Source organism: Notothenia rossii (assembly GCF_949606895.1).
Source record: "Notothenia rossii genome assembly, chromosome: 1".
Taxonomy (NCBI): Eukaryota; Metazoa; Chordata; class Actinopteri; order Perciformes; family Nototheniidae; genus Notothenia; species Notothenia rossii.
Window position 1 is genome coordinate 85,715,563 of NC_136912.1, and position 13,454 is coordinate 85,729,016.

Below are 13,454 nucleotides of genomic sequence, written 5' to 3' on the forward strand. Positions count from 1 at the left end.
TGCACACAACCGGTTAAGGTACCACTGAACATTGAATACACCTTGAAGAGAAACAAATACAATGCAATATTACATTGGAGACGTTTAGTTTTCGTTTCTGAATGAAACACCCCTTATTCCTAGATTGTGCCTTGGAAAGATCTCCTTGATTGATCTGGTAATAATTTGAATATCAAAGTTTGAGAGCATAGCTAATGGTCGAATTATTTCATGATTTGCATACTGTCAGGAAATGTAATGAAAAGACTGACCTACAACCGCCTCTCAATACTGACTTTTCCCTAAGCCCCATTTATTCTACCAGAGGTTGTAGCTTAAATGAATAAAAACAGGTCAAACTGTTTTGGGTTAACATTTTAAAGGCTCAGCAACTTTCTTAAACAACTGCAGGGCGTAGTCTTTATCTGAGCAGGTTAGGTGGCAGCCCTTTCAAATTATTGTCCCAGGCGTACAGCCACATTTTCATTTGTGCTGACAACGCTACCAATTGGTGGGAATCCATGAGCAGGTTTGTATGGTCCAGGGATGTTGATGATTTCTTCAATGCACCCTTTTAGGTCTGTAACATTCGTGAATATTCGGTCCGGAAGTGGCTCAGTCAGTAGGGTATTGGACTGGGAGCCGTAGGGTCGCTGGTTCAAGTCCCCGAACATGTAGTCTACACTGCTACTTGGAGAGGACCCAGTTCACCTGCTGGGCCCTGCCGTGGTGCCCTTAAGCAGGGCACCGGACACCCCCACACCGCCCCAGCTCCCCCTATGCTCCTACTACTAGGATGGGTTAAATGCAGAGGTCAAATTTCACTGTGTGTACATGTATGTGTGACCATTAAAGAGGGTTTCATCCCTCCGATTCTATCCATCTGTAAGACAATTCATCTTTTGAATGTTTCCATGAACATTGCTGCATTTTCCATCAATTATTTTTTTTCTATTCATCATGCGAGGGCATGTTGTGGAGTCGGTGACAGATGATGAAGCTCTCGAAACCGGGTCATGTATATGATCATTCAACTATCATTCAACAATCAGATGTTAGGAACTACAATACTTTGTTTCCTCTATTCCCCTAAAAACAAATACATCACATTTTACAATAACTGAAAGTGTTGTGATACTTAAATAGAAAATAATATCAGTTTTAGGTGACTTTCATCCAACAGTCACTTCTTGCTCCTCTCACAAGAGAATATAATGTATTTGGTATTATTAACAAAAAAGGCTTTCAAATTGGCAAAACTCCTGGCAAAGTTTTGAATCCAAACATCCAAATAAATGAACAATAATCTCCACATAAACCTTGTGTGTCACCATGTTAGTGCCCTATTATGAATAGAAAGAAAGCATGTAGTCTCTTCTCAGAACATATGAATAACTAAAATATATGATGAACAACTATGGAAGAGAGCAGAGTTGTTACATGCTTTATTTATTTTCATTTTATTTGTATCCTACAGTAGGCCTACTCATTATCTATCTATGCAATTAAATAATGATGTATGTAATGAAAGTTATTTTGTATCGGATCCGTCTGTATTTTTTATTCATTGATGTTTATAAATGTTAATTATCTTCATCAGCTATATTTAAAGAGACTCTTGGTCCATTATTAAAAGACAAACAACACTCAAATATGAAACATTTTCCAAAAAAAAGTAAAAAAGGAATCGTTACGTCTCTGTCTCTGATTGGTCGAGGATCTGCGTATGACTGCGTTTATCTGCGTTGATCACGCCCCTTTCCGGACTGGGTCCATTCATGACTCGCAGGCAGGTTGTCTTTCGTCTTTTTTCTCGTGTTGGAGCAGCAAAGAAGAGACTACCATGCCCGGACTTCTGCTCGGAGACGTGTTCCCAAACTTTGAGGCCGACACCACCATCGGCAGAATCAAGTTCCACGATTTCCTGGGCAGCTCGTGAGTGCGCATGCTCCCCGTACAGCCATTATACTGCAACTAATGTTTAAGTCGGTGTTTTGAGTTATGTTTGCACCATGTAATGCCATGGGAGCTGGTTATATGTGTGGCTGTTTTCAGAGAAGCTTTACGCACATCTGAGTCAGGATATTTAAAAGCTAAAGTGCATTTTTTTTAAATAAAGTTCTGACACAAAAGTCTACAGATCACTTTACTGATGATCCCCCCGTGACTGCCATGAGACAGCCATGCGACACTTACAGGGTTACTTACATAAGCATGACTGGAGGATTGGAGCATAATACACCAGAAATGTAATGAAACACACACCATTTATGTTGTGTTTAAAATGGGTGAAAGCAACATAGAGCTGTCCTAACTTTGTACAAAAGAGAGTAGCAGACATATGTGTGGTTCTCATTCATTTTCTCTGGCCAATTCATTAGTTGCATGTAAGCAAAGAACAGACAACGCCTGTATTGTGTGAATTTGGAACTGTGCCTCAGTGCTTGCATAACCTTTAGTTCTCACCGTTGTTAAGTTGTAGACTGCTTTGTAAAAACCGAGAGAACGCAGCCTGGCATAATGCTCCAACAATTTAATGCAGTGAGAATTATTTGTACATAGAAAGATGTACCTAGTCTAATGTAGTGTGTTGAACTGTGCAAACAATTGATTGAAAAAGATCTTCACAATACTTTAATGAAGTAATTTGATGGTGCATTTTTCATTTACTTTTGATTAGAAGATACAAATTCAAGATTTCTACCCTGTAATTTCCTCGTCCCGACCACAGTGCAAATAGAAGGATATATTTGCCAAGGTGTACTTTGCTCTAATTTAATAACACGCATAACCTGCTGCAACTACACACTTGTCAATATAAGGAAAACGCCAAGGTACAGTAACTAATAACTTGCTTGTTTATTAAGTGCAATTTAGATGTTGAACTCTGAGAGGCTACCATCTGTTGAAAATGTGACCTAGTTTAAGATCCATTGTGTTTTTCAGCAGTGGTTGGTTGAGTTTGTTTTAGCCTTTTTCAGCCAAGTGACCCTTTAAAACATTTCCAAAGGGTAAAGGATACACTTTTTAAAAACACTTTCAAATCCTATCAGAAAGGAGGAATAAAAGAGCCGATCTGTGTGTGCACGTATAGCTCATGTTTATTGATTTAGTTTAGGTGTTTAACTTCTTGCCAGTGCTTACATCATCAGATTCTAAACACATTCATTATCCATGGTTTGTTCTGCTTCACCAGATCGGTTCAGGGCTTCTGGTCACCCCAAATCATGTGATCACCATGCCTGTGAGGAGCAGCTCTTTTGTGTTGCTTCTCAACATGTGATAGCACAATACAAGACATTGAAAAGGAGGTCCACATTAACCACGTGAGGCAGAAGTGGTGTTTGTTTTCCTGTTAAACTAGAGTCCATGTCCCTTGAGAAAACATCTGGATTGAATATTTCAAGCTTGTGTCTGCCAAATCCTGTGGATTCGATCTGTGGCTAGAATGTCCTATACCTAGACATAATGTTCTCTGTCTTTTCTACAATTTCATCCTATTCTGCTCTCTCTATCCCACTATAGCTTGTGCTATTAGTCCTATCACTGTTTTTGCCGCTTCTCAAATTCAAGCCGTAAGTGTTCTTAATAGGAAACGTCAGGAGATAAATGCACAACAGAAATGAATACAGTCCATACCTAAGACAGAATATATAGTCTATGTAATGTGTATAAAATGCTCAGAGATATTGAACAAAATAGTATTTGAACTCTTTGCTGGTTTGACCTTTGGTTTATTTAATTTAGTGTGGTTACATAAACTCTGAGCCTTATGATAGAATATAATTGGGAGGGATGAAACCCTCTTTGTGGTCACACATGCAGAGCACACACAGTGACATTTGTTCTCTGCATTTAACCCATCCTAGTACCAGGAAGTCTAGTACTAGGAGCAGTGGGCAGTACAGTGCCCGGGGAGCAATGGGAGTGAGGGGGGAAGGGGGGTGTCCTGTCCCTTGCTCAAGGGCACCATGGAAGGGCAGGAGGCGAATTGGACCTCTCCAAGTAGCAGTCCACACTCCATATTTTAGGTCTGGTCGGGGACTTGAACCGGTGACCCAGTCCAAGCCCCTACTGACTGAGCACACACACCCCCAAGCCCCTACTGACTGAGCCATTGCCGGACAGAGGGGGAGATTGGATGTCAATGTCGTTATTTGCTATTTTCCTAATACAGTTTTGGACATTGAGATTTCTAAACCAAAAATATGTGTTTGTTTGATTACATACATCATTACTTAATTGCATAGATAATCAGTAGGATACAAATAAAATGAAAATAAAAAAGCATGTAACAACTCTGCTCTCTTTCATAGTTGCTCATCATATATTTTAGTTATTCATATGTTGTGAGAAGAGACTACATGTTTTCTTTCAATTCATAATAGGGCACTGACATGGTGACACACAAAAGATGTGTAGAAAACAGATCTAATTGCTTTATTTGTATTTTTTCTGTAGATGGGGTGTCCTGTTCTCCCACCCAAAGGACTTCACTCCTGTCTGCACCACTGAGCTCGCATGTGCTGCTAAGGTCAGCGATGAGTTCAAGAAACGAGGTGTGAAGATGATTGCTCTGTCCATTGACAGTGTTGAGGATCACCACAACTGGAGCAAGGTGGGTGATCACACACACACACACACACACACACACACACACACACACACACACACACACACACACACACACACACACACACACACACACACACACACACACACACACACACACACACACACACACACACACACACACACACACACACACACACACACACACCCCTGTATACCTGTGCCTTTTTAAAGGTGGTGTGTAAGAGGGATCACTTTGTTGAACAGGTGAGGTTACTGTTGATCAAGTAACCCCTAATAAAGGTTAATGATCACATACTTTGTTGTACAATAAGGACCTTTGCATTTGGCTTACAAGGAGAGCAATCAGTGATGTATGACCTTGTTAAAAACCAGGTGTGTAAATGGTGAGTTTTGTCATAAATCACTGCTTGCTGTTCTATTTTCTGAATTTACAGTTTTGACAAAAAACTAATTTGGTTTATTTTTCTTTAGATGTGTTTAAACATAATTTACAAAGCATTTTAGCTCTAAAATGTTTGAGGCTGAGTGTAGTTAGTGTGAAGGTCATGTGCTCCAGGTGTGCAGTGCATTGGTTGCATACAGTAGGTTCATTCCAGAATAAACTTCAATGATCATTCCGTTGGTTGTATGGTTCTAAGTAAACAGATAAACTTAAAATAGAGTCTGCAATTGGTCTTCAATAACATTACTTTTTATATATAAATGAACAACATTTACCACTAGTCCTAAATAGTTAAATACAATAGACTGTTTAAATGAAATCTGTTACATGTGGCTAAAACATACAAAGAAAAACGTTTTATCTAGGTTACATTAAAGGTGGGGTATGTAATTTTGGAGAAACCAGCTCGAGTGCGCTAGAATTTGAAAGTACACAACCGGAAAAAATCTGCCCCTTCCTTCAGACTTCCTTAAAGAGCCCCTCCTCCAACACACACGAACGCACACATGACCAATGAGGGCACAAGATAAGTTTGTGCACAGATAGGCTGACAGGCAGGTAGGCCATCCAGTTATTTTAGTCGGGCCGGCTCAGAAGATTGGTTGTGCTTTTTACAGCGCCACGGCTTCCACAGATGACATTTTTTTAATGTATTTACTGTTAAAGCATTTAATATATTCATTGCTATCGGGATGTTAAGAGCATTCCATGGAATATAACAAAAAGTTTTTCCCCTACAATTGTCTTGGAGGGGTGCTGCGCCCCGCCAACGGAGCCCCGCGCCCCCCTGAAATTCAAGGTGTTTAAAAAAAAATTTAAAAAAATTGCAACTAATCTATATCTACTGTCACTTTTCACATTGAACATGTGCTCTTTTATGAAATAAACTAAACACTTTCATTTTAAGTTGTGAGTTTAGAGTTTTTGACCCTAAGAAACACTGATGCACTAATCTATAACAATAATCCACAGCTCCTCTCTCTGCTCCAGAGGATTTAAAAAATATATATATCCCAATGTCAACCCCCGAGTTAAAGATTAACGTTCTCTGGTCACTTATCAAACCTGTGCTGCACTGATGGCCAGGATTGTGAGAATATCCACGTAGGATCATAATATCATGATTTAGATTAGATTTAGATTTAGCCTGACTGTGTTTCTGTGTCTTCAGGATGTGATGGCAGTCAGCAGTTCAACTGAAAAAACTCTGCCATTCCCCATCATCGCTGACCACAACAGAGCGCTGTCCATCGAGCTGGGCATGCTGGACCCCGATGAGAGAGACAGCGATGGGCTGCCCCTCACTGCTCGCTGCGTAAGAAACCTTTCCTCCATCTTGAATCAGTTCTGGACATGTGTTTTTATTACATAAAAAAAAAATGGCCAAAAAGATGCAGAATGCCAGTGAAACTTGCCTTTTTCAGAATCCTGTCCTGACCAAACTTTTTTGTTCTGTAAAAGGTTTTGGTCTCTTTTGTCTAATTTTATTGCAGCTGACAAACCTATTTTTGGATGGTGAAGCATCAGAGCTAAATGATGGCTTTGTGCAAAACAGGCTGTTGATTGACTATGAGTCACACAGTGTTTGCATCTTAACAGCTTGGGTTTAGAAATCCTCATATGGAATACAAATCGCTATGACAATAACTGTTTCTGTACTTCTAAACGGATTGAAGGAAATATAATCAGAAAAAAATATAGTGCATTTTTTATTTATTTATAAGATTTGTTTTTGTCACCTAATTTAAAAGGAAGCATTTTCCGTCTGTAACATTGACCCTCCAGCATTTTTAACCCACTTCAGGTCTTCGTGATTGGCCCTGACAAGAAGATGAAGCTGTCCATCCTCTACCCCGCCACCACAGGAAGGAACTTTGATGAGTTGCTCCGAGCTATCGACTCTCTGCAGCTCACGGCACAGAAGAAGGTTGCCACACCTGTCGACTGGAAGGTAAATGGCTAAACTGTGTGATTCACAAGCTTGGGCTAAGAAAAAAGTTAAAAGTCTCCTTGTTTAAGCTTTATATTTAGCGTACAGTCTTGAGAGTGTCATATGTATGTCACATATGCTATCTTCAACAAATTGGTTGTGGTTAAATACAGTATAGACCTAACAATCAGTCAAAGCCTTCAACACAACAGTTCAAGCCTCCAGAAAACAATCTTCAAAATGTTTGTTTAGCATACATTAAATGAATTTTCCAGCCCTTAAGTGCAAAGCTACAAGATAAGATAAGATGGTACTTTATTGATCCCAATTTGGGAAATTGTTTTTGTTGCAGCAGCAAGTGTAGGAGCAAGAGATAATTGTTATATCAAATCAAGCTTTTCTTCCAAACACAGTATAACTGCACTGTATGTGCCCTTATTTTAACTGGGAACACTGAAGAAAATAACCCAAAGCCAAATTACACAGGAGCAATATGAGGCTGCTGTGAAGACCTCCTGTAGGGCTGTTATCAAAAGTAAACCTTCCTCTTCAAAAACTCTTCCTTTCTCTTTCAGCTTGGTGACAAAGCCATGGTCATTCCTTCACTCTCTGATGCTGAAGCTGCTGCTCTTTTCCCAAATGGCGTGACTACTAAAGAGGTGCCTTCTGGGAAGAATTACTTGCGCTACACCCAGCCCTAAAGAAACACTAGGGACGAAAATCTTTGTATTGATTACTACTCTTTGATAAATGGATATCATTGGATGATAACACTTAAAACTGACCAAAAGCATATAGGCACCAATTTGGAAGTTAATGTCATGCAGCGTTACTAGCTATGAACAGAGATGATATACGGTCTCATTTTAAAGTGCCTTGTTTCAATCAATAAACACACTTTTCACATAATGTTCTCTGAATCTTTGAGTCTTTTCACACCACACGAAGGGCAGTTTGGTAACATTTTCTCTGCCATAAATAACTGTGCCACTAGGTGTCCTTCTACAACCTTAACTCGAAATATCACTTTGCTGCAGTTCCATTTTATACCAATAGGGGGCAGTATATGCACACTGATTGACTCACTGATGGTACCCACAGACAGCAATTAGGTTGAAAGCAACAATCTGTTCTCAACAACACAGAGATGGGGAGTGGTACCACATGTCATAAAAGTACTAGTTTATTTACATTTCCATAAAGGAAAAAGAGGATTGGCCACATCAAGTTGATCTTCTCTCAGCAATGTTTCTCAAAGTACACAGTGAGGTTTACAAAGCGTTCTCCCCTTTCACTCTGCTTTTTTAAAATCATTTTTGCCAACTCAGCAGTACAGGCTAATGCCCTAGCTGTCTAAATGTCTTAATGTGCAATGAATTAGTCATTTAAATTGATTGTTTTGGTTCTTCTATGCTTCACGCTAAGGCTTTTCAAATGCCATTCTCCAAATGAAACTCCCCAGCTGCACAATTAAAGAGGATGCAAAGTATGGTAAATAACTACATTAGTGCATTTACTCAGTTACCATTTCCAAGTACAATTTAAGGGTACTTTTACTTCTAGTATACATTTAGATTCCCATTGCTACATTTTCAGTATTCTCTCAAGTGATGTTTACACTTTAACAATTTATGATAAGATGCACAAGTACATTTACGTAAATAACCTAGTTTTTAAGGTATTTTATTATATTATATAGTATAATGTGTGTATATACTGAGTTTACGGTGCTTTATAAAGATACTTCACTTCATTTTAATGGAGAAATGTCCTTTATTCTCCACTACATTTTGAAGTTACTGGTTATTTTACACATTAAGAATCTCTATCTACATTTCCCCTCTAAAATTCTCACGTCATTTAATTTGAATAACAAATAATATCTATTAATTGAAAAAGAATACATAAAAGTCAGACGTATGAACACACATGTGTGATGCATTATTTTGTTTTTTCGTCTCCCATTAATCATATTCTTTTCCCTCAGATGATCTCGGTACTCATTGGAGGGGCCTGACCCCTTTGCTGAGACAAACAGGACACATATTTTTACTTTCGATAATATCAATATATTATGCTGAGAAAAACCTTCTTATTTAAGTGGAAAATATGAATGCAAAACTTGTAATCGAAATGTCGTTCTATCTTGCATTGCCACTTTTTCAGTGCCTGACTGCATACTCGGTCCACCGCTGAACATAAATTACTGAAGTTCTTTTATCAGCTTGCATAAATACACATTGGGATTCATTGCAAAACAATACGAGCAATAACAGAGATTGCATAACGTCAATGAGGCATTTTGTGAATAAGCTATCTTTATTTTAATTCAGCAGAGTGAATATAAAACTATAAAGCTTCACTTCAAATCTCTGTGTCGCAGTAAACACACCTCGACATGTCGGCCTGAACTGTAGATGAGACACTGAAGCCAGGACTGAGGTGTAGGTTTCTCTTTTGTTATTCAACCCTAAAAACTGCATGGCTGAGGACAGTATTAATTACTTCAAGTTGTTTGAAAGTGAACACTGATCTAATACCCACACTCACATGCACATACACACACATGCACATACACACACATGCACATGCACAAACGCACACACGCACGCTCTGGCCTTGTATTCACTCTGAGTCTGAGGAATGCTGAGGTCAAAGAGAAAAGATGGGATTCCCTTTGAGTGAGGAGGGAGGCAGAGAGTGTGCAGAGCCAGATAAAATATCTTTGGACCTCCTCCTTTTCACTCCTGTCTTCCACACAATGCAAAGAGGAATGTTATTCTTCTTTTTTGTTTTTAATCAGTTGCTCCCTTAACAGAAATCCCCCTATAAAGAAAGTGCTATATTGTGTTTTGAATCATTGTTTCTGTTTCTGAAACGACCTTCTTCTTCACACAAACGCTGGAGGCTGGCTTCTCGAATGCGTGATGAAAGTATTCATAAGGTCACCCTCCACCTCCTCTCCTCCTCCTTTTCCCTCTCTGGTGCCTGTTTGGTCCTCAGGAGTCGTCCCAAATAACAGCCACACAGACACACCGTACTGATCAAATGCATTTCTCAAATTCCACACTACAATAGCCTGTGCCAGAGCATGAGAAGCGCTTTGGGTGTCAGACGCTGGCTTTAGTGCCCAGTACCAACCCCACTCCCCCCTCCCTTAATTCTGTTCATCTGCCACATCTTGCTTCTCGGCTATCGAGCCAACTCACCCCATCTCACCTCGGCAACACTAGTACATGTAATACAACACCGGCCTGGGCCAAGTCTCACAGGGCAAAACACAACACACCAGCTGCTGGCCCCTCTTTCTTTCTGCCGCTCTCTATAACACACACACACACACACACACACACACACACACACACACACACACACACACACACACACACACACACACACACACACACTCTGCGGATCAAAGACATAAGAAGTGCTCTGAAAGGGATAGCCTCTAACCAAACTTGTCTTATCTCAGAGAAGAACATTTTTTCCTCAGTTTCCATAGCAGTTTTCCTGGGAAGTGATAACCAGAAGAGGATCCCGACCGGCAAAACAAGCTCAATGCTTGTAGCTCCTGGAGTGTTGTAAATGTGCAAAGATTCAGTGACTTTAAGGAATATCTTTTTGGGGGGAATTAGCTTTTTTCGTATCTATCTAAAAAGATGAATACCACCTATGTTTGTACACTACCTCTACAGCGTGCATCTGGTTAGCTTAGCATAAGGACTGGAAACAGGGGGAACAGCTGTCAAAAGATGACAGAAATTAAATGAGCAAATCCCCACAGTCAAACTGTTCCTGCAAAGGTGTTGCAGACCTTTGACGTAGAGAGCGAGCAACATAAAAGCGCTGTGAACTCGGTAACACTCGGTAACACTCGGTATATATATTTCTATGTACGTGTGTTTATTCATGAGCATGTGTTTGCTATGGAAGAGGTCATTATTCCCGTGCTGTTTGCCAGGCATTAAAGCTGCCCGTGACCTGCGGGTTAACAAGCCAGAGACCAGAGGAGCAACAAAACACACACATGTACTCGCACATATGCAGAGCTAAGGCTTGATGCTTTCCAGACGTGCCCTCTCTTTCTCTCCCTCCTACATCGCCTGGCACTCTCACCACTCTCCACATCTCCCCCACACACACACACACACTATTGCACCTCCCCCATTCCACTCTTCTTATCAAAGTTTGTGCTTCTTCAGCTTCCCTTTCCCATGCACAGACAAAACACTGAAGCTCTTCTCTTAATGACTCCAAGTGGTTACAATCTAAAACTCCGGCAAACCTGTTGGCATTTATGTGTACCAGCTCACCAAGTACGACGAGCATGGGCAGCAAGACAGGTGAAGATATTGAAGGTCAGGCCGGAAAAAAACAGAGACATGCGTGCTGACCTCAGGATTTGGCTGAACTTTAAGGTGCATTAACCGCCTCGCATTCGACACCCAGCCCTGAGCTTCCCTCACTTCTGTTAAAGCATGGGTCGACAAGCCTTTCAACAGACACACACACACACACACACACACACACACACACACACACACACACACACACACACACACACACACACACACACACACACACACACACACACACACACACACACACACACACACACACACACACACACACACACACACACACACACACACACACCTGCACACACACACACCTGCACACACACACACACACACACACACACACACACACACACACACACACACACCTGCACACACACACACACACACACACACACACACACACACACACACACACCTGCACACAGAGGCGAGGACATAATGATAAAAGTGATGAAAGTGTATGATCCGAGTGCCTAGATAAACGCCATTGTTTGGATGGCATCTCGTAAATACAGCATCTAGACAGGCTATTACTGCAGAGCAGGTTAGGGCCAGTTAGTGCTCCAGGAACAGGCTGATGGATGAGAAGGTAAAAGTGCAATCACTCTCTGTGCTTATCTTTATCTTTCTCTATCAATATCACTGTCTTTCTCTTGCTTTTTGCTCCCCCCGTTCTCTCTATTAGAGACACATTGATCACCCGCCCCTGGCATATCACCTGAGTAATGGCTAAGGGTGTCTGGGCATTAAAACAACCCCAGTAGAGCGCCAAGAGCTTCATCACGGCGACGAGGCAAATGGCTGTTCGCATTATAAAGTGTGCCTCTGTGTATGTGTATGTGCGTGATCATAACGCAGGGGACTTTGCCATTAGGAGGAGACATCAAACCCGACCCAATAAGGATCCCAGACCACCAGACCTGTGACAAAGCGCAGCACCACTCAGCCACTTTAAGTCATTAATAATCTTTTCAGCGTGTGTGTGTGTGTTTTACATTCCTACAGCCACACTCTCAGTATTCTCAAGGGATATTTACGCACTTCAAACCTCAAACTTACTTACTTTCTTGCTCAGAGTTAGAGAAGGTCGATACCACTCTTGTGATAAAGAGGGGGGTATCAATCTACTTATCCAGCCCTCAGCAAAACGAGATCAACTATTCCCCACATTTTGTGGAAAATGATCTTATTTCACACTGCCTTACAGTATCACAAATATATTCTGTATTCGCGTTGTCCAGCTTTTCAGACATGATGATCACTATTCAGTCATTCAGAAATATTCTTGACATAATCGGTCAAATGTACTTTGGGAACTTTTTTAATCTCTACTACATTGTGAATTAATGTGCTATGAGGTGGGGCAAAGTTTTCCACATCACAAGTGTGTACTTGTGAGTCATTAATGTTCATGATCATACAACAACATTCAAGTATTCTATTCTAATGACTCTAAGATCAATTTCAAACATTCAAGTTGATTCAGATTCAGGTACCATGTTAATTATTTAAGTAATAACATTCATGTTGATCTTGAACCTGTTAGGCCCCAAGCCTGTTTTTCAGGTCTTAGGCTCGAAGATGACATTTCCAGAACAAATGAACATAACTACACTTCTAAAAGGGGAAAATTCATAATCTTTTTTCTCAAAGTAATGATAAACCTGTGAGTTGGATGTAGAAAAGTCAGAATCAATATAGATGTTTTTTATTTTAAAGAAAATTCAGATTGAACATCGTAGAAAACTGTAAATTATAGTGTCCGTCCAAACATTCTTTTTTGTACTTATAGTGAAAACTACCCTTGGAGGATGGGTTAGTAGACTAAAAGCTTTAGGAATCCAAAGTAAAACATATAATAAGTACCCTGTATCAAGATTGATGCAAAACAAGTGACATTTGTCCTTTTTAGAGAGATTTAGCAACAAAAAAACACTTCTGGGGTCATTTGGGTGGATTTTCCATATCTCTGGCCCCCCTTCGTATATTTTGATGATTGGCATCTCTTTCTAACCGTCAGAGCCAATGGAATCGAGGGAAAGTTCCACATACGCACACAGGTTTCCAAATAAGGAGTGATAGTGACGTGTAGAAAAACCGGAAGCTGCGCTAGCCTCTGGTGGCTATCATTAGTAGCTCATTT

General features: G+C 40.4%; 1 protein-coding gene across 1 annotated transcript; it reads left to right on the top strand.

The window, feature by feature from the left end:
• Positions 1-1,738: 1,738 nt before the first annotated feature.
• On the top strand, positions 1,739-7,856 carry prdx6 (peroxiredoxin 6). Its single transcript, XM_079681390.1, has 5 exons — positions 1,739-1,914; positions 4,441-4,597; positions 6,189-6,332; positions 6,822-6,968; positions 7,523-7,856. The coding sequence occupies exons 1-5, from the start codon at positions 1,823-1,825 to the stop codon at positions 7,646-7,648; spliced, it is 666 nt and encodes a 221-aa protein (XP_079537516.1). The 5' UTR covers positions 1,739-1,822; the 3' UTR covers positions 7,649-7,856.
• The last annotated feature ends 5,598 nt before the right edge of the window (positions 7,857-13,454 follow it).

Excerpts from the sequence above, each read along its gene's own strand:
- prdx6 (XM_079681390.1), top strand. The coding sequence starts at position 1,823 with ATGCCCGGACTTCTGCTCGGAGACGTGTTCCCAAACTTTGAGGCCGAC. Across the intron at positions 1,915-4,440 it reads CACGATTTCCTGGGCAGCTC|ATGGGGTGTCCTGTTCTCCC; the intron begins GTGAGTGCGCAT and ends TTTTTTCTGTAG. Across the intron at positions 6,333-6,821 it reads TGCCCCTCACTGCTCGCTGC|GTCTTCGTGATTGGCCCTGA; the intron begins GTAAGAAACCTT and ends AACCCACTTCAG.